This window comes from Lygodium microphyllum, chromosome 25 (assembly GCF_053477565.2).
Source record: "Lygodium microphyllum isolate KBCC chromosome 25, Lygodium_microphyllum_v1.1.10, whole genome shotgun sequence".
In the NCBI taxonomy this organism is placed as follows: domain Eukaryota; kingdom Viridiplantae; phylum Streptophyta; class Polypodiopsida; order Schizaeales; family Lygodiaceae; genus Lygodium; species Lygodium microphyllum.
The window spans coordinates 4,766,497-4,789,905 of record NC_141159.1 but is presented as its reverse complement, the minus strand read 5'-3'; the positions used below and the strand labels follow the sequence as shown (position 1 = coordinate 4,789,905).

Below are 23,409 nucleotides of genomic sequence, written 5' to 3'. Positions count from 1 at the left end.
ATCCACATAGAGTACCAAAATCAATAAAGAACCATCACGGGCTTTCTTCGTGTATAAGCACGGATCCATAGCACTGTCGGTGTAGCCCTGTGACTGCATGAATGCATCAAACTTATGGTATCATTCCCTAGGTGCCTACTTCAAGCCATATAGACTCTTCTTTAGTTTGCACACTAGGTGTTCCCTACCAGGGTCCGCAAAGCCCTTCCGCTGCTCCATGTAAATCTTATCATGCAAGTCCCCATGTAAAAAAGCCGTCTTGACATCCATCTGGTACAAGTCTAGGTCAAGCTGTGCAACCAAGTCCAAGACTGAATGTAGGGTGGTCATCTTGACCACAAAAAAAGACACTTCATCAAAGTCAACCCCATGCTCCAACTTAAAACCCTTAGCAACCAATCGAGCCTTGTATGCCGGCCTGGGGTGTTGAGTGGTACTTTTCAGCTTGTACACCCACTTGCATGGCAAAGCCTTCTTACCCTGAGGCAAGGAAACCAAATTCCAAGTAAGATTCTTATGCAACGAGTCAAGCTCAGACTGCATAGCCCTCTTCCAAGTGTGACAATTACCCCTGCGCATAGCCTCATCATAAGTGAGAGGCTCTCCTACATCTCTAACAAGGACATAATCCATAGAGGGTGCAAAACGGTCAGGAGGTCGTCTATCTCTAGTAGAACGCCTCAATCTAGGCTCTACTATGCCTGACCAACATCCTATCTAACATCAGCATGTCTAACATCTGGGCCATGAGCATCAGGTGATGCTACGCAATGTCTAGCTGGCCATGGAGCGGACTGAACGGGAGCAGGTGGCTCCTCCTGAAAGATAACTCTGCGTACCTCAACCACTTTCTTAGGCTGCATATGCATTTTGTCCTCATGAAATATGACATCATGGCTGCGGATTACTTTCCACGCCTATAGATCCCAGAGATGGTAATCCATCTCTCATGCATTTTCATAGCCAATGGAAATGCATTTGACACTTTTAGGATCCAGCTTATTGCATTTGTCCTTGGGCACATGGCAGAATGCCTCACATCCAAAGACACACAAATGATCATAAGAGGGGGGCTTGCCTACCCATACCTCCTCTGCAACCTGAAAGTCAATGCCACTGCTAGGCAATCGGTTAATGAGATGCACTTCAGTAGTAACTGCATCAGCCCAAAAGTGCTGTGGTAAGCCAGCCTAGCTAAGCATGCTACAGACCCTTTCCAAAATGGTCCTCTTCATACGCTCAGCCATACCATTTTGGGGTGGGATGTAAGGGGCGGTCAATTGACGCTTAATACCCTGCTCAGAAAAAAACTCCTCAAAAGCACGTGATACATACTCATCCCCATTATCTGACCTTAGGCATTTGAGCCTTTTCCCAGACTAGTTCTCTGCCAATGTAAGCCAACGTTGAAATGTGTCTAAGAAATCGGATTTTCTCTTTATGGGATAAGCCCAAACCTTACGTGAGTAATCATCTATGAAAGTAACAAAGTACTTTGCTCCACCAAGTGACTGATAGGGCATGGGTCCACATAGATCAAAGTACACAAGAGCCAAGGGCTCACCTATGCATTTCTTACGAGAGTTTTTATGTGTATTTCTAGTGTGTTTGCCATACAAACAATGATCACAAGAATCAAAATGTGAAGAGTCAAAAGGCGAAAGATACTGCAAAGCATGGAGCATTTTCATTCCTTTAAGAGACATATGCCCCAAACAAGCATGCCAAAAGGATACATGGGAAATAGAACCCACAGATAAAACATGATCCAATGTAGCTCCAAATACAAGTAAGGGATAGAGGCTGTCAGACTTGGCACCTCTTACAAGTATAAGATTGCCACGAGTAATCTTTCATGCAGAGTCTCCAAAAGACACAAAATACCTTGCATCATCAAGCTGTCCAGCTGACATAATGCTGCGAGTCAACGCAGGTACATGGCGTACATAATGCAAAATAAAAGAACTTCCAAAAGAAAACTGCAGCCTAGAATCTCCAATGCCCACAATGTCAAGAGGCCTATCATCACCAAGGTGCATAGAACCAGACATGGTACGATAGGTATGAAACCAATCTCTATAGGGTGTCACATGAAATGATGCACCCGAATCCAAGAGCCAGCACTGCGCATACATAGAATGTATCTCAAAAGTCTGTAAGGCATCACATAAAGAAGCTGGAAATATGTAATCGTCATCTGAATCTATGGCCTGCGTGACATTAACCTCTTCTATCTTCACACTAGACTTTGCAGATACTATGCTGCGCTCAAAAGACTTTTCTTGCACTTTATCTTTTCCCTTTTCCTTGTGCTTATCATCACGCATTTTATGGCATTGGGGCCTAATAGGTCACGCTTTCCCACAATAATGACAGGTAAGATGAAACTTTCGTCCACATGACTTACTACGACCACGTGACTTGGACCTAGACTTCTAAGAGTCCCTGCCCTTATGATCATTATCATGCCTGCCATTTCTACCACCTCTAACGGTCAATGCATGTGAAGAGCGGGAAGCATCATTGTTTCTCCTGTTGGTTTCCTCAATTAATAAAGCACTCTCAACGTCTTTGATTTTCAACCCATCAAGCTTGTTCGTACATATGGTAATACATAATACATCCCATGATTTAGGAAGGGTGCCAAGCATGAATAATGGGTGCAAGTTATCGTTGAACTCAATACCCTATGACAATAGATTCTTCATGATAGCATGAAACTGACTGAAATGAGATGATAGGGATGACCCCTCCTTCATGCGAAGGTCCATTAACTGCTTTAACCAATACATATGTGACGTAGGACTCCCTTGCACATAAAGCTCTTGAATTTTCTCCCATAAGTTCCATGTACTCGGACTCTCATCTTCAACAACATTATGATGGACCTCTTCTGAGAGTAACAAAATAATGGTAGACATGCACAGCTCATCAACTTCCATCCAAACATCATCATCCATATCCTCAGGTTTGACACCCTTGAAACACAAAGGTTTAATCTGAAAGGGATGCAAGAGATGCAGGAGAGAAGAGCACACACAATGTAGGTGATGTCAACAATGTTATGACAACCTTATTGCACTTTCATAAAATCTCAAAGTCTAAGACATCCAGGAGGCAAGTGATCCTGCAACTCCATACAATGGAGCAATCCAGCACAACTCATGAGTGCAAGGCTGTACATCATCATCATCAAAGTAGCACATAGCATCAGCGTGGCACATACAAGATAGCGGTGAGCATCCAAACTCTCAAGAGTCAATCGCTGAAAGAGGGCCAGCATCCCGGCGGACACAAGTCAGACAGGGTCTCAAGACAGTATGTGGCCTCATCAAAGCGGAAGATTGACATATAATTGTAGAATCAGCATAAAGCGCATTGAACGCGCATCAAGAGGCCTGAGAGGTGTCTGCATCTCATAAAAGACAGCATAATGGCTGCGTAGAACTTGCTGGGCATCCAAATCCCAAAACCTGTAAGCTGTAAAGTCATCATCTCCATAACCAAGGAGAAGACATCTGTGTGACGTAGGTTCATGTGGCATATTGACAATGGCTTGGCAGCCAAATATCCTCAAGTGATCATAGGAGGGTCTCATACCACTCCATGCCTCATGTGGTGTAATACCATCCAAAGTCAAGCACGACGTCCTGTTAACCAAGTCGACAGAAGCCATAGCAGCAACCTTCGCCTGTAAGGTTAGGCACATGCCATGAGCAATGCCATAATACCGAGGGCATAAGAAATCAATGCCATACTTCTGACAAGAGATCCGTAAGCTGGGAGAGATAGCGTAACTCTCATAATCCATCTACAAGCATCTAGGCCTGCTACAAGTTGAATCCATAAGCTTGTCAAGCATAGTAACAATATCCTCAATCCGTACCAAATGGTAAGCCCAAACACGGTGGGTAGCATGATCCATGAAGGTCACAAAATACGATGCTCCACCAAGTGAGTGGGAAGGCATAGGTCCATACACTACAACATGGACTAGATCTACAGGAGCATGCCTCACACGATTGCCATAAGCCAAAGAGGCTCTGCAAGGACCATGAGTACAATGAGGGCAAGTAGCATGGGGAAGAGCACGCAATAAGCCCATATCACATTTTGCATCCATCTTAGTGTGTCATACATGGCCTAGGCAACAATGTCATAACAATGCATGTGGTATCTGCGTAACTGCAACCATAGAATCTCCCACATGAGAGACATGCACTACATAATCACTACTATATCTAGCACCTATGGCCAATACTAAGCAACCACGACGGATTTTCCATGAAGTATCCCCAAGAGAGACATAATATCTTGCACCATGCAACTGACTGACAGAGATCAGGCTCTTACTGAGCATAGGTATATGCAAGACATCATGGAGCATAAGAGAAGACCCATTTAGCAAAGCCAACTGTATATCCCCTATAACAATAACATGACAATCCTGCTCAAGGCCCAAAGAAATACATCCATCAACCTCCCTCTAAGAAGAGAACCAAGCTCTATGAGGAGTAACATGACAAGATGCCATATTATCTAAAAGCCAATCAAAGGTATAGGCCGTATCACTAAGCAAGTAATCTGCAGGGTAACATGATGCCAGGAGTCTAGGCTCAGCTACATCATCATGGATAACTGCATGCACCATATCACTATCAACAGTGGTCTCACCTATTGTATCACTGACTCTACTCTCATGTCTAGTGCAGCACAATCTTTTCTACTCTCATGTCTAGTGCAGCACAATCTTTTCTGCTCTCTAATCCACTTGAAGCATTTATGCTTCACATGCCCTGTCCTTCCACAATGAAAGAAAACAAAACCTGTAAAACTTGTAGAAGAGGACAATTGCTCTGTAATAGCATGAGTAGGGCTGTCCAATACATCCAAGGAGCTCAAAGAATCGGGGGAACTCTCGTAAGAGAGAAGAAGCTCATCAAGAGGACTGTCTGCATGACTAGAAGAGCTGAAAGTCGTCATAGCATACTGCAAAGGGGAATCATCCAAACCAGACGGGGAGAACACAAAGGCATCAACCACGGATGCAAAAGCTCCCACACGGACAAGCCTAGCAGACAAACACATAACATATCCAACCACTGTAGCTCGCAGCCATAAAAGCATAAGCATGCCTCAAAGCCATAAATGCATAAGCATCCCCGAAACATAGGAGTATACATAACTTTGCAATGTCTCATACCATGTACTGACATACATATCTAGCTAAGAATGGCAGGTGGCAAATAAACTTGCAAGAATCAAGCTCCAATAAAAGCCCAAATATCTGTGTAAAAGAATCGAAGTAAGAGGCTCTATAAAATACATAACAACAGACCATGTGCATACATGGGTGGCCATAAAGATCAACTACTCCCTGACATACACTGGCAATAGCAGCCCAAATAGCATAGATGCCATACAATAGAGAAGTAGGACAGCCATAACTGTAAATCCCAAGCACTATCCAAGTCTAGTGATCAGTAAGTATCACGCATATCAAATGCAAATGAGCAATCACAACTCAATAGGCAACTACCAAAATAAGGGGGTAGTTCACTGCTCAAAATCTGTAAGTGCATCCAAGTAATAGCCAAGATCCATAATCAAAGCATCAAATCCCATATAGCATCCAAGATCGTAACGAAAAAAGCCAAGTCGTAACGGAAAAATCCAAGTCAATGTCTAACTTCTTAAGGGAATACTCAAATGAATGTCGAGACAAGCTCAAACAACTACCATCCACAACCAAAGCATAATGCATTCACCAAGACATCATAACCCGTATTGGGTATCCTAGGCATAAACCATATCATAGATGAAATGCTAGCTACAAAGAAGTGACAGTCAAACCCAAATCGAGCTCTAATCTCAGCTCAAAATCATTCTGGAGCATAAACAAGATATGTGGCATAGTCCAAATACATCATGACATCATACCGAGTAGCCGGGACCACCCCGTGACCAATAGGCATAACCCAACTATAGCATAAATAGCTTTAGTCTTGAAGTTTCCAACAGCAAATAACACTCCAAAACTGAGTGAAATAATTCTCAAACCAAGCTCAAATCAAGTGCCAACTCATAGGCCTGCATTCCCAGACATGTAGGCACCAACCGTGCATCAAATGACCATGTAGAATGAGCATAAAATGTAATGACATGGGGCTGTCCTATCTTGGGATGCCTATGGACTATGTAAAAAAATCAATGGCTGAGAAAGATCAGCTCCAAAACCACCTCACATGATAGGCATACATTCCCACATCATTCGGGGAGCATTCGGGACCAATCGGGCGACCAATGTCAATGCCAATGTGGCCCAAACATAAAATGCTAATGTAGCACTATTGTAAACTATCTATGAACAGTCCTGGACTGAAGCAAATTAGTCCATAAATCAATGCCAAGTCAAATGCCAAGTGCCGAGGGGTCCAATGGACCAAGATCAAGTGCCAATGAGTAGCCAAGTGGGTGGGGGAGCTGGAGAATGATGACGTGCTGTCCAAGGCCTGCTAAAAAATGGCACAAACTGTCTTGAAGGGGGCTGATCATGTTTTTGATGAAGGGGGGGCTCAAGGGAGCCACATGGGGGCGCAATAGGTGCCAATGAAGGCCCAAACAAAGCCTCAACAAGCCAAGCAAGGCGGGAAGCTTCATCAATGGCTGCCCCAACTTGTAAACCCTATTGTACTTGTGTGGATTGAAGAATGAGAGAGAACAAGATCTCTACCTCGTATAGATGCCGAGAAGAGCTCGAGAAGGAGTGGCTCTGATACCAGTTGAAAGGGATACAGGAGACGCGGGAGAGAAGAGCACACACAATGTAGGTGTTGTCAACAATGTTATGACAATCTTATTGCACTTTCATATATATATGAATAAAGAATATGGGCAATCACTGTACACGGGCAAGCCCAAGGGCCTTTTACCCCAACATAATCTGCAATTTTTGCACCAAAACCTACCATATTTGGGACTTCCAATACCCATAGTTGGTACCATCCAACTTGGCAATGTTAAAGAGAGGTGTATCTTTCAAATGACTAGCCATACTCTCCCAAATCAATGCAAAATAGTAAAATTGTAGGTTGTTGTAATTAGCAGAAATACACTAAAACTCGTGCTAAAACTGGTTGAAAGAGTGGATTTCACCAAGAGAAGCACCTGTCCACCAAGAGTGGATTTCACCAAGAGAAGCACTTGGTTGAAAGAGTGCTCAAAATCTGCAGATTTCAGCTTGTTGTAATAAATGACAGTAGTATGTAAAACTGTCCCAAAATGAAGCAATCACTGATACATATGTCACTGCAACTACTAGGTAACAAGATACATCCAACAATGAGTTTCCAAGGGCAAGAAGGTACCAAGAACTGTCAAACCAATAACCTGTCAAGCAAGAGACATCTCATAGGTCCAGAAATTATGCATGTAATGGGTCTCGAGGTAAGAGAAGAGACTGAGCACGAGCACAATTGATAGAGCAAGAAGCTCAATACATAACCATCCAAGATGCATACAAAACTAACAAACATGTGATAGAGATAGGTGCCTACCCCAATAGTCATATCAAATCAGCCCACTACAGACAGACTGCAGACATAAAGCTCTCAAGAGAGCAAATGCATGCAACTGTCCCACAAGCTCAAGCTCATCTATAAATAAGACTATGTGTACATCCGAATATACCAAGAGGCTCCCACTGGAAGTGAAGTCAGATGCAAAGAGAGTAAGCAACGTTCTAATACATCAAATACATAGCATCAGACATGCCAAATACCAGTAGGGTACATCCGGAGCATAAATCCCAAGCTATCTCAAACCCGTAAAGCATAAGCCTGAAAGCATTCAAAGAGCATGTAACTAATAACCAAATGTAATGCCCAATAGATCCAAAATGCTCAAATACATCGGAAGATGAAGCTCCAAGTAACTCCCAAGAATGGGCAAACCAAGTGGCGTCCATATCTGACCAAAGCGTAAATATAGGAAGCCTAAATGTCAAGTAGTGACAATAGGCATAGACCGGTCCAAAGCATGCCAACTGAAGCCAAATGCCAGTGAAGAACAACCAAGGTGAAGCTTAATACAAGCTCAAAAGCATTTCGGAACCAAGAAGAAACATTTGAAAACCTCCAAATACATTGATATGACCATTTAAACCTCTAGTGAGCACCCCCTATCCATGAACCAATGCATACACCAAGTAAATGAACTTAAGCCCAATGTATTACAACAAGCAATTTACTGTTATATGAAGCTCAAATCAGCTCCAAATCAGTCCCAAAGCATAGACATAGAATCCCATAACATCCGAGCATCACTGGGCATCAAACGAGTAATGCTAAGAAGCATTAAATAGTAAATGTCAAGTGCTACCCTATTTTGACAGTCCTGGGATTGTGTATACAGCAAAGGGATGAAGGGGAAAGCACTCGAATCGATCACCGAGAGCCAAGATCCAATGCCGGGGAGTTTGAAGAATGCCAGGAAGGTTGCAAACAATGCCGGGAAGCCGGGGGAGGAGCTAGAAATGCAAGGAGGGGATCGGTCGAGCCCCCCTAAAAATATGCCATATTTTGCGCTGGGCTACTCCTAGGGGCTGGGGGATCCTCTACAGCCCTTGGGGGCACTTGGCAATGACGAGGGGGCTCTGATGCAGCCCGAGAATAAGCCGTTGAAGGTCCGGAAGCTCTGGGAGGAGGCGGGAGATATTGAAGCTCGGGTTGAAGCTCTTCAAATTCGGGCTGAAGAGAATGCTAGGCAAGCTCCAATGCCTTCACTCTGATACTAGTTGAAAGGGAAGTAGAACCTAGGAGGAAGAAGCTTGGCGGTGAGAGCTATGGCGGATGGAGAGCAAGAGCCAAGAGAGAGAGAGACTCAAAGGTGGGAACTCCGACAACCACAATGTGTGGCCAGACCTTCCTTTATTAAAACTGTCACTAAAAGAATAAAGAATAAGTGATTGTGATGGGCGCCCGCCACCTGCAGTGTGTAGTGGTGGGTACTGTCAGTATAGTAATATACGGGCGGCTAGGCGGAGGTGCCTTTACCCCCAACACTCATGTTATGATGTTCTACTCATGGCATCATCTAGAATATCTGAAGATTGGTTTCAACCATTTGTCCTAACTATTCATCATCTAGTTGATAACCTATCTAATCAACTACATGATGTGAAAGCTACTCCTTAGCCAAGTCTCTTTTGCTAATAAGCTTGTCAATTTCAATATTTTTTTATGGTAACCTACTGCCATTGCTACTTCGTGTTCTGTTCTACTAATCTTTCCATTCTCTATTTAATAGTTTCTCTCACATCATCAATTACCTACAAAGGTGCCAAAGGATGAGATAATTTGTCACTTTTTTTATGTCTTTATGCACAAAAGCAAACAAGAAACACTTTACCTAATATACTAGTCACAAATGTTTCAACCATTTGTTTTAACAATTTGTCATCCAATTCATAACCTACCTAATCAACTACATCACGTAGAAGCTATTCCTTAGCCAGTCTCTTTTGCTTATAAACTTGTCAATTTCAATCACTTTTTATGGTAACCTACTACTAGTACAAATTTGTTTTCTCTTCTATTGAACTTTCCATTCGTTGTTTAATAGTTTCTCTCATATCATCAATTGCCTCCTATGGATGTGCCAAAGGCTCTGATAATTTGGTACTCCTTGGATCTTTATGTGCACAAAAGCAAACAAGAAACACTTTGCGTAATATCATAGTTGCAAATGAAGTGTGTTTATTTAATTTCATGGTTTGATTATGGCCACCACATATATAGGACAATCACACTATTCAAAAGCATAATTGATAATCGAACTTAAAATGTTAAGGGGAGGCGACAGGGATCAATATCCATGCACACATACCAATTTAGTTGCAACAAATTAGTACACCACTCCCTTGTGAGTTGTATTAGTCAAAGCAATATCACACAAGCACACAAGCTTCAAGCATAGCATTACACAATCCCTTAAGCATTTGCGCGACCTATGTTCTTCAATGCTCCAAAGTGACAAAAGCTAGAGATGTGCTACAAGGAACGAAATATTTAGTAGATCACTAGCGGTGTTGATGATCGTAAATTGAAGAAGATCGATTGCATGGTGTCCTAAAAGTTCTCACATGCTATGTACAAGTGAAGCTTTCACACACATGGAACAAACAACAAACTGTCCAATAACACAACCACATACAAACCATAATGAAATCGTCCACGTGCTTGTAGACAAATCTCTAGCAATAAACTTTAGGTTGCACAATTTTTCCACATGATGACTGGGAAGAAATCAAATTGATAGCGCAACTGGAATCAGTTGACAATAATCCTTGTCTTCTTTCAACAACCCCTTAACAACCACATAAGCGATTTTTTACAGTAGTGATTGCCTTCTTCTATTGTCTTAAAGAAACTTTTGGAAAATAATACTTAAAACCTAATGTGCATAGATTTTGAACCCATCCTTACAAGTTAACTAAAAATTCACTCACTTTTTGCCTTCTAGGCACTTAATCACACTTTTTGTGATGATTACATATATATCACCACACATTTTGGGGCAATTGTATACACATCACTCAATCACACATTTTGAGGTAGTTACAAACACAACACTACACATTTTGGGGTAACTATATACACATCATTTCGCCCATGTGCAAGTATTCCATCATCTTGCATACACATGTATGATCATTTGTGTGTTAGTTGGAATCTCTTTTATGGGAACATGATGCATGTACTTGCACCATAGAGTGACCATTATTTCTAGTTCATTGCCACTTACTCTTTACAGCATTGTTCCATGCGGTTAGCAAGTGTTAATAATTTTAAAAAAAGGGAAATGCTACATTTAACCTCATTTATAGTGTAAAGAAAATAATTTCACCAACAAATTTACATTTTATTATCATAAATCTAAAGTAGTAAAATGCTTATCACATATAGATGATGCAAACTTGTATCGTGCAACTCGGATTGCTCCTTAGAGCGGCTAGTCTAAAGTTCTCAAGGAATGTAAGCCCAATGATGACTCCAAAGGGGTTGTGTTTTTCCATGCTCATGGTCAGTTTTCTTCCTTTGTCACAAGGTTCCCATGGCCAACATTTTAGGAACACATAATGTCTTATCTAACATGAAAGGCCATATGTTCTTCACCTAGTAGAAACCTCTTGTGTGACACATGTCTTATCATTTCATTAACATGTGTTACCTCACTTTGCTCCACAGAGTATATTGCTACAAAGGGCTCCATAGAGAAACCTCTTTGTATATGGCATCCTATGTCATATCAAAGTGTGTGACAATGCAGATTCCTTAGAACAAGTTATGAGGGACCATAGTCATTAAGCTACAGTATAGCATGTAGACAATATGTTGATAGCTTCTAATAAAAGATCCTCAAGTAGCTTGGTTGCAAATAAAGTGGAGTGGGCCATATTGAGTGACCAAGTGATTCTTGAACTTGATCAATCCATTCTATAAGAGTGAGGTGGTTGAAGTTAGTTGGCAGGCAATGTTTTTGCTACAAAAACTCAATAAACTCACAAAAGACAAGCTTTGCACCATTATTGGTCTATCCCTATTCAAATGCCCATATAATTGTGATGACCCCATTCCTCATAGAGAAATGAGCAAAAGCCTTCGAATTTTGCTACATCTAATGAGAATGGTCATCTACAACTAGAAAACCATATAATGAACATTTTAAGGATGACATGGGTGATTGGTGATGGAGATCAGGATAAATCAATCTAAGGATGCCTTCTACTCTACATTGGGCTTGTTATAAGTGTGTTTAATGTCGCTTGTCCAACTCACAAGGTCTATAGACATCTTGAGCCATTATGAATTTGGAAATACCCTTTGGTTAGATGGCAACTTGTAGAGAAAATTGAAGATAATAAGACTGCATACATGTTTGATATTCAAAGTCACACGAGTCATAAAGGAATAAAATGTATGAAACTCCTAGACCTCCTTGGTAGGTGGGTTCAAGGATGAATATATATCGTAAAGGTCATTGGGTTGGGTTTTGTTGTGAGTGTCACTAAATTGATTGCTTATTATTACGCATTCTCTATTTTTTTTAAAAAATTATGCGAATAAATTAATGACTCACTTTTCTTTAAGTGTTGATGATGATTTAGCATGGCCACGAGACCCATTTAAAGACTAATATTCCTAGTGCATCACTTAATGGGGTGATTAGAGCACTGTGATGGGGATATCTGGTACATGCAGTACAAGTTATGAAGGGGGAAATAAGTGTCTGCCAAGTGTAAGAGTGTACACAAGAACCAAGGAGTTACATATAAATGAAGATGGATTAAGTTTTAAGAAGAGGAAGTGCATTAGCATTGTGTATATGTATTTATGCATGCATCTGGGGACGGCTGGGGACGTTTACTTGTGTATAAGCATTGCATTCATTTGGGGTCATCCTCTCCCTTACAAGTCAAGGTTTAAGGTCTTTTCTTTCATTAAGAAAGACCAGAGAGGGAACTCTCTCACTAAGAAAGACGAGAGACGTGATCCTCTGGAAGTGAGGAGAGAAGTCGTTTTCTCTTTCTAAGGTCTAAAATGACGCAAGCTTTTGTGTGGAATTCAGTCTTAAGGTTGAGGCCCAAAGGCAATTTTATAAACTCTCATTAAGGTGGTTGCATGGACCACAAGTTAAGAGTACAATTTAAAAAGCTGTTTAAAAAAAAAGACATGGTGAATCCATATTTAAAATATCTTGCGATAGAAAGACGATCTCTAAAAACCGCCTGCGTGGGTTCTCGAAAACAACGAGATCTACAACTTTTGAGTTGGATGTTTTTTCATCCGAGCAACACATAGAGAGATATCTCAAAATTGGTGCTGCAGAGTAGGTCTTGGAGCAGCCACATCTTGCATGAAGATCAACTCAAGTCTCTCTCCAAGAAGAGAAGCTCTTGAAAGCCTATCAAAGAAGATGCTCTCCTTGGGTGTGAGGAAGAGGAAGGAAGCATTACTTTGCATGCATCCAAGAGGAGAAGAGAAGGTGCAAGTGCTGCGGAAGCCCTGCTAAAATCAAGTGCTACGGAAGCTATGCTAAAATCAAGTTCTAAGAGGAGAAGAGAAGGTGCAAGAGCTATGGAAGCTCTGCTGAAATCAAGCTCCAAGAGGAGAGCCCTATACATATTGTGTAGGAGAGAAGGAGACTCAAGTAGGATTGAAAGGTGCCAACTTCAAAGTTACGCAAGTGTTAGCTGGTTGTATACCGTGCAAGGAACCATGATCTTGTTTCCAAGATCTACAAGTAAGAACTGGGTTATGTGTAACGGAGGAGCTTGATCCTTATCAATAATATACCTCCACAAGGAAGGGGACTGGCCCATCTTCCAGTTCCTAGTGTATTGTCAATTTCTCTCTCTATATATATCTCTCTTTGCACATCTTTCTTTTCTTTCATATGTTCTCTCTCTGCGCTAGCATAATATTCACCATATATAGTTTAAGTATATACGAAAGTTGAGCGTGTATCTCGAATCTTATAACAATGAGCCACCACTAGACTTGTGGTCTTGTTAATCAGCTTGGCTGTAGCATTAGTGGAAACTATCGCTCGTCCTATTGGCAAAGGGATTGCAAACAAGTTCATTTCTAATTGTCGGACATGCTACACATTGCCTACCGAAGTAAGGCATTGGCTTAGTTAGTGCCCATAAGCATTGAACCAACATTGTGAATTTGGGCCTCGGAGTTGCTATCGCATTGCCCTCTAGCAAGCTTTTATGACATGAAAATGGCTCAAACGGGAATAATGTGTTGAGCGGCACCACTATCAATAATCCACTAGATTGGATTCCACAAGGCAGAGTGGGTTACACCTTTGTGGATTGTGAATTAGAAGACAACTTTAGAATATGGAACATAGCAACGTCTTGTGTGTTCTCAATGGAGGCATGAAACATAAACATAATATTTATCTTAATATGTCGAGGAGAGCCCATTCTTGATGAGTGGCTAGGAAGGTGGGTGTGTGACTTGGAGGAGATTTCCTTCCATAGTCGCTCGAAGATGCTTCTATCCCTTACGATGTTTTTACTCCTTGTTGGTGAATCAAGATCATCTTTCCAAAGAATAATCATAGTGATAAGGCACACATTTAAAGAAAAGAAAAGCCTCCGTCTAGTGCTAATATTAGCATGGCCAACACAATTTTCTAACATCCAACATGTTTATTAAAGTTTGTAGGTAAAGTTCAAGCTACTCTTCCAATTTCAAAACTCATAACGATAGAAACGTGGCATTCTCGGATAGAGACTTCATATGCCATAATAATGCCAAATGCTAAATTGCAAATTCAGGGAATTTAAGAAGGTACCCAGGTCGGTCCAAAGTGTCGGTTCTGTCCCGACGTCTGTCGCCACCTATTAGGAATGGCCCTGGAAGAGTAAATATATTTTTCACACCGTAGAGAGACTGCCACGGCTTGTTCTTGTGTCCGTACACAAGACGAAGAAGCAGAAGAAGAAATTGATCTCCAGATGACGCTGGCGCAGCAAAGTAGTGCAGACAATACTTCTGTATACTCGCAACATCACACGACGAGTTGCAGCAGCACTAGTACTACTTCTAGTGATGATGCACGCAGCAGCAACAACAAGAAGGAGCAGCAGCAGGAGGTGCTTGTGGACTTGTGGGGTTATGAGATTCGCACTCAGTCACGCGCTTGCATTCACCATATCAATTCCTATTACACTGAGGTGATGAACGGATTAGTACTGATATTGTATTAATAAATCCAAATTCTATCATCTCTCTCTCTCTCTCTCTCGGGCGCGCGCGCGGCGCACTCGCACTCGCACACATATACACTCTCACATACACAATTCCAGGTCTTGTCTTATGGAGCCGAGCAGGGAGCCGTTCTGAAGGCAGTGGAAGCGGACAGGGAGTGCAGTCTTGCATTGGCACTTGCCGCTTTCAGTGTACATGCGCTCAACAGTGACACTAACAGTGCGGATTGTACTGCAGCGTCTCTTGTGGCGGATGCAAAGACTCGCCTGGTACGAACCCTCGAGCTATCTTTAGCCTATAACAAAAATATATTTCCTTTAGCTTGGATTAACAATATCTCCTGTAGACTCTAAAGTTCTGTGTTACACTTGATTAGACAAGCTCGTCATTCGCGTGTGATTAGGTTATTTTTCATATGCTCAAGTGACAAATACCTGTTACGCAATTCTATTGATAAGCAGCACAGGGTCCTCTCTCAAATTAACCTTGCCTTTGAATTGGCTCTCACTACAGAGCTTTGCATCACAGAACTGTGATATCACAAACATAGTGGGGGTTCTTACTTACGTGAGGAGGGCTCAAATGGGGGCTAGAAAGGGACCGTGAGGCGCTTTTATTTGCCAACTTAAAATGGAAGGCGTAGGAATTCAACTTGTTCCCTTACGTCCTTGTCTACTAGTCAGATCGTTGCCCGAGGGGGGGAGCACTATGGAATAAAGTTACTTATACCTTGGGAAACTAGATGCCTAAGCCAACCTTGCCACGGTGATTCGTCAGTCTCATTCCTTAATCATGCATTATCTGCACGTGCAATTGAAAGAGTTAAAGCCTCGATGTAAAATCTATGCCAAAAAGATGCGAACGTAAAATCTTAACGCAGTCTAGAATATGAACTGATCTAATTGCCAATGAAAATCAAATTAGATTGTGTTAGAAGTTACGCGCCAAACCAAATTTCCAGTAAATTTCTCATTGCCAATGAAAAATCAAATTAGAACATAGGAATGCATCTTTGTGGTAGAATACAGCCACTTTTTACCACCAATCAAAGTTGTTTTCCAACACACAGACACCTCATTGGGCCATTGTGGTTGCAATTTTAGCAAAACTACTCTACAGAATTTCCTGAGCTCTCCAGAAACAATTATGGATGGGTTGGAGGAGAGCTCGAAGAAGGCTCCTTGAGGCAATAATGATGGCTACAGCAAATGCAACTCTCAAACTTTGTGCCATCCCTCGAGCTGTCATCTCAATGAAGATCCACCATGTGTTGGGCTCCCACGAACTTCGAACATAGGAATGGATCTTTAGTTGTTTGTGGTAGAATAGTTGTTTTCCAACACACATACACCTCACTAGGCCATTGTGGTTGCAATTTTATCAAAACTACTCTACAGAATTTCATGAGCTCTCCAGAAACAATTATGGATGGGTTGGAAGAAGGCTCCTCGAGGCAATAATGATGGCTACAGCAAATGCGACTCTCAAACTTTGTGCCATCTCTCGAGTTGTCATCTCAATGAAGATCCACCATGTGCTGGGCTCCCACGAACTTTGAACATAGGAATGCATCTTTAGTGCAGCATAGCAGTGACTCCTTTCAAGGCTCTATGCTTGGGAGAGGTCCTTTGATTACTAACACAATGAGAGGTCCTATGTTCGAAGTTCGTGGGAGCCCAGCACATGGTGGATCTTCATTGAGATGACAGCTCAAGGGATGGCACAAAGTTTGAGAGTTGCATTTGCTGTAGCCATCATTATTGCCTCGAGGAGCCTTCTTTGAGCTCTCTTCCAACCCATCCATAATTGTTTCTGGAGAGCTCAGGAAATTTTGTAGAGTAGTTTTGCTAAAATTGCAACCACAATGGCCCAGTGAGGTGTCTGTGTGTTGGAAAACAACTTTGATTGGTGGTAAAAAGTGGCTGTATTCTACCACAAACTCTTTGGAATTACCAAAATAAAGATTCCCCTTCTCTGCAGCAAAGACAAAAGGCCTTGTTGATTTCTTAGGCTCACAATTGAAGATTCTGGTTGGTTGCCATTTTGCTCCTGCTTTTTCTTGAAACAGTTTGAAGCATTATAGCACTTCTTCTTGAGAATTGTATGCTGCATGGCATGTAATCTTTTTGAGTTTAAACTTTGCTTTTTGTTCAAATGAAGAAAACCACCACCAAGTGTTGACGCGTGAATTTACTCCAAGTCTTCTTTTTCTTTTGACTTTAAAGACAAATATGGCTCAATCCTGGCCACTCTAGAATCTTGCTCAAGGGTTTGAGCAGCCTTCATAAAACGGTTGTAACTGAGTTTGAGATAAAATTCCGGTTTACAAAATTGGAATAAGGTTTCGGATGCTTAGTATGTGCATTTAAACAATTCTTGTATTGCTAATAAACCTAGTAACGGGTGTTATATTCGAGAAAGGTTGATCTCTAATCTTATCTAAGAAGAATCTTCCTCTTTAATTCTTACCTGAATGGTCATAACCGAGTTTGAGATAAAATGCTGGTTTACAAAATTGGAATAAGGTTTCAGATGCTTAGTATGTGCATTTAAACAATTCTTGTATTGCTAACAAACCTACTAATGGGTGTTATATTTGAGAACGGTTGATCTCTAATATTAACTAAGAAGAATCTTCTTCTTTAATTCTTACCTTAAACTGAGATATAGCATTTGCCTTCAATTAGAAGTGTGCTTATAAAGAGTCAAGAGTAATGCTTAATACATGAGTGATCTCTAGAAAGAGAACCAATCTACAATTGGCTTTGCAGAGGATTTCATTTTTTCTGTCTAAGAAAAGAGAACTCACTCAGAAAAAATGAACATATTGTTGGGGGTAAAGGCTCCTGTGCCTAACCGCCGGTGTATTCATTACATTGACATTACGTGCACACATGTACCATTGCACGTGGTAGGTGCCAATCACTGTTACTTTATTCATTTTTCTTTCAGTGACATTTGAGTAAGGGAAGGCCATTTACACATTGTGACTGTTGGAGTTCCCACATCTTGTATCTCTTGCTCTCTTGCTTTTTCCACCATAGCTCTTACTTTTGCTTGCGGGCTTCCACTCAGGGCTTCCTCCCTTCAATTGGTATCAGAGCTGAGATTGAGGAGCTTCACCGCCATTGCTTCAGCCCAGATTTGAATACCTACAGCAGTTCATTTAGGACAGCCATTACTTTAACACTTCAAGGTGAGCATTGATCTTCCAACTACTCTTGGCTTGATTGGGCTTCTTCTAAGGACTCTTGAGGCTTGCTTGAGCACTCTATAGTGCTTCTTTGCTGCCATATTTAGCTCCAGATCAGCAGTGTGACCTGCAGCAGCTTGCGCTTGTTTTCAGTAGGTCTTCTTTGACCTGCAACAGCCATATACAGCTCCTAGACATCATCCCACACTTGAACAATACCTTGGCATCGTACCTGGCACTGATTGCCTTCAATTTGATAGTCTCTTGAGGTAATATATCTCTATCAGTGGCTGTTATTCACAGCAGACCTGCTATTTAAAGGTCTGGACAGCAAATAGTGAGCTCCATTATGCTTGTTTGATGCCTTGGGGATGCTTATTTGATGTTGGATCATTGGTAGATGCTTGGGAAATGTCTCGACGTGTTTTGTGGCTTGCATTGAGCTCATTTGGTTCAGTTTTCAGACATTTTCTCATTGCTGTTATAACAGGGTAGGAAGCTTTTATGAGGGAAAAATAAATGCCTACTGCTCCTGGATGCCATTTGGTGCTTCATATCAATGTATTGATGCTTATCATTGGTCTATACACTTGAATATGCTATTGAAAGCTTTTGAGCCGCTATTTTCAGCTTGGTAACATCTATCTTGGCTGTGGTTACATGGCTTGGCCATTTTAGTGGTTCACACTGTTATGGACTTGAAGAATCTATTGGGTTTTGTGCTCCCAGCTTGTGCTTCATGTATCTTAGATACTTGGATATCATGTACGTGATGTTTTGAGCTTGCATTGCTCATTTGGCATTCGATTTTGTTCCAGTGGGAGTTGCTTGCGCTAGTTTGGATGTTACATAGAGCTTTGGATTTATGCAGTTGAGCTTGAGCTCATTCCATTGAGACCACAGGACATTTACTTCATGTACATGCTCTCTTGATATATATTGGATGTAGTTACCTTACGGTGGGATGATTTGATCACTTACTTTTGAACTTGGCACTTATGTCTATTAGTGTGTTGTTAGTGATATGTATATGCTTTTGGGTTATGTATTGAGCTTTGCTCAGTGGGTTATACATTTGGTAGTTCTCTTCTCTTTACCTTGAGATTTTCTATGTGCATGATGTCTATGCCCATCGCATGTATGGTTATTGACACATTACAATTGTGATAGCCTTTAGTGTTGGTTGTTTCTAGTCTTTCTTTCTTGGTTGCTCACACTTGGTTGTTGACATATTACTGAAGTTTATTATAGCAGTCTATCATTTCAGTTTTATGTATTCCATCTGAGGGTAGTCACTTGGATTTGATTGTTACTCGATTTTAGTTAGTGGACAGCTCGTCCTTTTGGTAGTTTCTCTTGCTTAGTCCTTGATTCGACTGTGATTTTAGGGCTATTTTGCTATCATTTACAACAGCCTGTTTGTCTTGGACTGTGCTTTCATTTCTTGCATTATGGCTGGTGGGTCGAATGACAATGCTATCTTAAACATTGAGAAGTTAGATGACACAAATTACAGCTATTGTAAGGCACAAATCTAGTAAGTTTTAGTGTAGAAATTGCAGATTAAGCCATTAAAATATGAGGGTGTCAAGCATGAACGCTTTGATGCAAAGGATTGGGTTGAATTGGATGAGTTATGTAAATTTACAATCATTTTGTCACTCTCTAAGCAGGTGTACTATAATGTTGTCTCTAATGAGTAGACAGCATGGCAATTATGGGATAAGATTCGCAATGTTTGTGATAAGTAGAACCCTATCTCTTAGATGAATTGGTTGAAGCAACTCATGGATCTTTGTATGAAGGAAAGAGCTTTCATGTCCACCCACTTAAATGAGTTTCATTCTATTTTCTGTCACTTATCTTTACAAAGAATTGAATTTAATGACAATCTTTCTCCCTTGTTCTTGATGGTTACATTGCCTAAGTCATGGGCCATATTTCATATTGCTATTTGTGCAAATATGCTTACTGATGGGCTGAAATTACAGAATGTAGAGGGTGTTCTTTTGAATGAAGAGATTACCTGAAAGAGTGTAGATGCTTCTCGCATATCTCATGCTTTGACAGCTTGATGCAATAATGATAGAAGGGGTAATAACTGCTATGGGAGAGACCCTCAAAAGTCTCATTCTCAGTCACGTGGTCAATCTTACAGTAAGTCATGTGGTCCTAAGTCGGCATTGACAGTAAGTCCTGTGGTCCTAAGTCGGCATTGACTTGTCACTATTGTGGAAAGTAGGGTTATATTCGGCTATAGTGCCATAAAATGCGTGATGACAAGTGTAAAGAAAAGGAAAGGGATCAAGTGCAGGAAAAGAATGATGATTGTAGTATTATTTCTAGCAAGTCGAGCGTTAAGATTGAAGATATTAATGTCGTGCAAACTGATTCTGATGATGACTACATACTTGCAACTTTTTCTCTTGATGTTTTGTAGTTGATTGATGCCTTGTCTACCTATGCTTAGTGTTGGCTATTTAATTCAAGGGCTTCATTCCATGTTACTTCTCATCGAGAGTGGTTTCACTCCTATCACAGTATGATATGATTTGTTAGATTGGGTAATGACCTGGCATTGAATATTATTGGTATTGGAGATATCCAGGTGCAATTTTCTTCAGGCAGTATGCTTACTTTGCATGGTGTATGCCATGTTCTAGCTTTGACCAAAAGTCTCCTTCTGGCTCGATAGTTGGATGATGCAAGTTATGTTGTATCTTTTGGTGATTCCTCATGGAAGCTTGCCTATGAAAATCTTGTCCAGGCATGAGGTGCCAAGTTTGATACTCTTTATTCTTTACTTGTATCTGGCTCTGTTGACCATGTTTTAGCAGTGGTTGTAGTATCTCATATATTGTTATCCCATTGTTGCCTTAGGCACATGTCATTTAAGAAAATTAAACTACTTATCCATTTGCACTATCTTCTGCTCTTTGACTATAAATGTTTTGATTCTTGCGATCATTGTCTTTATGGTAGGTAAACTCGTAATTCACACAAGAAGTTTGACATTACGCGTATGGGCAAGCCTTTGGCTCTTGTTCATTTTGATGTTTGTGAATCTATACTCTGCAAGTCTTTAGGTGGTGTGAAGTATTTCATTATTTTCATGATGATCACTCGCATAAGATGTGGGCACACTCCATAAAGCAGAAATTAGAAGTCTTGGCTATATTTCAGCGTTGGATTGCTTTTTTGAAAACCAGTGTGGGTATAGACTAAAATGTCTACAATCTGATAATGGGGGAGAGTATGTATCTAAAGACTTTGAGTAGTTTTGTAATGAGAGGGGTATTAAGCGTTAGTTGATTGCCCTGTACATCCCACCCCCGAACGGTATGGTTGAGTGCATGACTAGAACGATTTTGGAGTGAGTTTGAAGTATGCTTAGTTGGGCAGGTTTATCGCAACACTTTTGGACTGAGGCAACTACTACTATCTTACATTTGATTAATCGATCCTCATACATTGCTCTTGACTGTTAGATTGTAGAGGAGGTATGGTCTGAAAACCTCCATCATATGCTCATTTGCGTATCTTTGATTGTGAAGCTCTGGGCCATGTTTCCGAGGACAAGCGCATTAAGCTGGATCCTAAGTTTGTGAAATGCATCTTTTTTGGTTATGGGGACGCAGGTGAGATGGGCTATCGCCTATGAAATCCTTAGGTTGGAAGGATCATCCGTAGTCATGATATTGTTTTCCATGAGAAAATGCATACACAACTTGAGTAAGTCATTGAGGTTTGCAGAGTGATATTTTTGGAGGAGCCTCTTGTTACTATATAGCTAGTTAGACAGTCTATATAAATAGGATGTACAGACCCCACAATGTGTTTTGTGGCGGTCTACTAGAGATAGACATCACTCTGATTAGTTTGCACCTATGGATTATGTTATAGTGACAGATGTTGGTGAGCCTTTTACCTATGATGAGGTAATGTGCAGAGGTGATAGTCACTCTTGGGAGAGGGCCATGCAGTCATAGTATGCCTTCTTGCTGAAAAATCATACATGGGATTTGGTTCCTTTGCCTAGTGAAAAACGTGCTTTGCCATGCAAGTAGGTGTATAAGTTAAAGAGTACCCTTGGACGCCCTAAGCTAGCTTGTAAGGCTAGATTGGTTGCTAAGGATTTTAAGCAGGAGCATGGTGTTGACTTTGATGAATTCTTCTCTTCTATCGTCAAGATGACAATCCTAGGCTTGGTATTGGCTTTTGTTACGTAGGTACATTTGGACCTCAATCAAATGGATGTCAAGATGACTTTCTTACATGGGGACTTGCATGATGAGATTTATATGGGACAACCTTACGGCTTTGAGGAAAAAGGCATATTATATGTCATGAGGATATGTATTTTTAAAACCTTACTTAATATGTGGATTAATTTTTAATCACATGGTTAAGTAAATGTTGCACATGTGAGGGTGTAATTGGGATTAGAGTAAATTTACGAGCCCGGGACTCCAGAAAATCATGGGATGTGTAACCAGCCTTCCTTCCATGGATGGGGTGGTAAAATCATGATTACAACTTAATTGTAGCAGCAAACAATAAATGCAAAAATTGAAAATACAAATTTAGCTATTGATCTTGGACAATGCACACCCGATTGGCCCCAAAATTGGCGCCCTTTTTGGTATTTCTTTAGCTTTATTGAAGAAAAAGTTGATTTACAATGGGATTATCCCAATCCTTTTCGGTATTTCAACTCCCCTTGCTGTCCAAAGTGACCAGCAAGTCTTCAATCTATTTTGCCCTTTGATTTGGGTGCTCAATTGGCCTTCACCCACTTCATGGACGATGAAAATGCCCCAAATTCAATGGCTGGCTAGTCCTCCACCTGAATTTAGTTGAAATTCACCTTCAGCCCTATTGAATCCAAGCCTTGGAGCTTCCAATTTCTGGCATGCTTCTCGAGGCTGTTGCTAAATCCTAATTTTTGCTGTAAATTATGGTTTACAGCAGATAAATCTAAAATTTCTCAGCCTCCAAGGGTCCAAATGCTGAGATCTTTAGAGCAAGGCTATGAAATGGCTGGGAGATGAGAGGGAAAGCTGTAGAGAGAGAAAATTCAGAGTTTTGTCGTGAAGAATGATTGAAAATTAGTCAAGTGCAAGTGCTGCCCTGCCACAACAGCATGTAGATGCAAAGAACTGAAGAAAATTAGTCATTTACTGCTGTTGCCGCGTCTCAATAGCCTGTAGATGCTGTCTCCTACTGTTGATTGGTCTTTTTTTGCCCCTGACTGTCTCAAAAGGTCCTGCAATGGCTGCAAATCAGACCAGTAGCCTCCCCTCCCTCTCCCTTGCAGGTTGAATTTATAGAAATGCTTCTCTTCGGCCTTTAAAGACGTTTTTTAGTCTTGTATGGGCATTTTTGACAAGTGGTAGCTTTCCCGAAAGGTATTTCCAACATTTTTCATAA

At 41.0% G+C, this 23,409-nt stretch overlaps 1 protein-coding gene across 2 annotated transcripts in view; it reads left to right on the top strand.

Moving 5' to 3' along the window:
* The first annotated feature begins 14,405 nt into the window (after window positions 1-14,405).
* LOC148013861 (Tetratricopeptide repeat (TPR)-like superfamily protein) overlaps window positions 14,406-23,409 on the top strand; it is a 49,578-nt gene continuing 40,574 nt past the window's right edge. Inside the window, exons 1-2 of one of the 2 annotated variants that reach the window (XM_087667311.1) lie at window positions 14,406-14,752; window positions 14,885-15,055. In XM_087667311.1, coding sequence (XP_087523437.1) covers window positions 14,534-14,752; window positions 14,885-15,055 — 390 coding nt within the window. In that variant the 5' untranslated portion in view covers window positions 14,406-14,533. The remainder of the gene's footprint in view (window positions 14,753-14,884; window positions 15,056-23,409) is intronic. The other variant, XM_087667310.1, reaches the window with a different exon arrangement.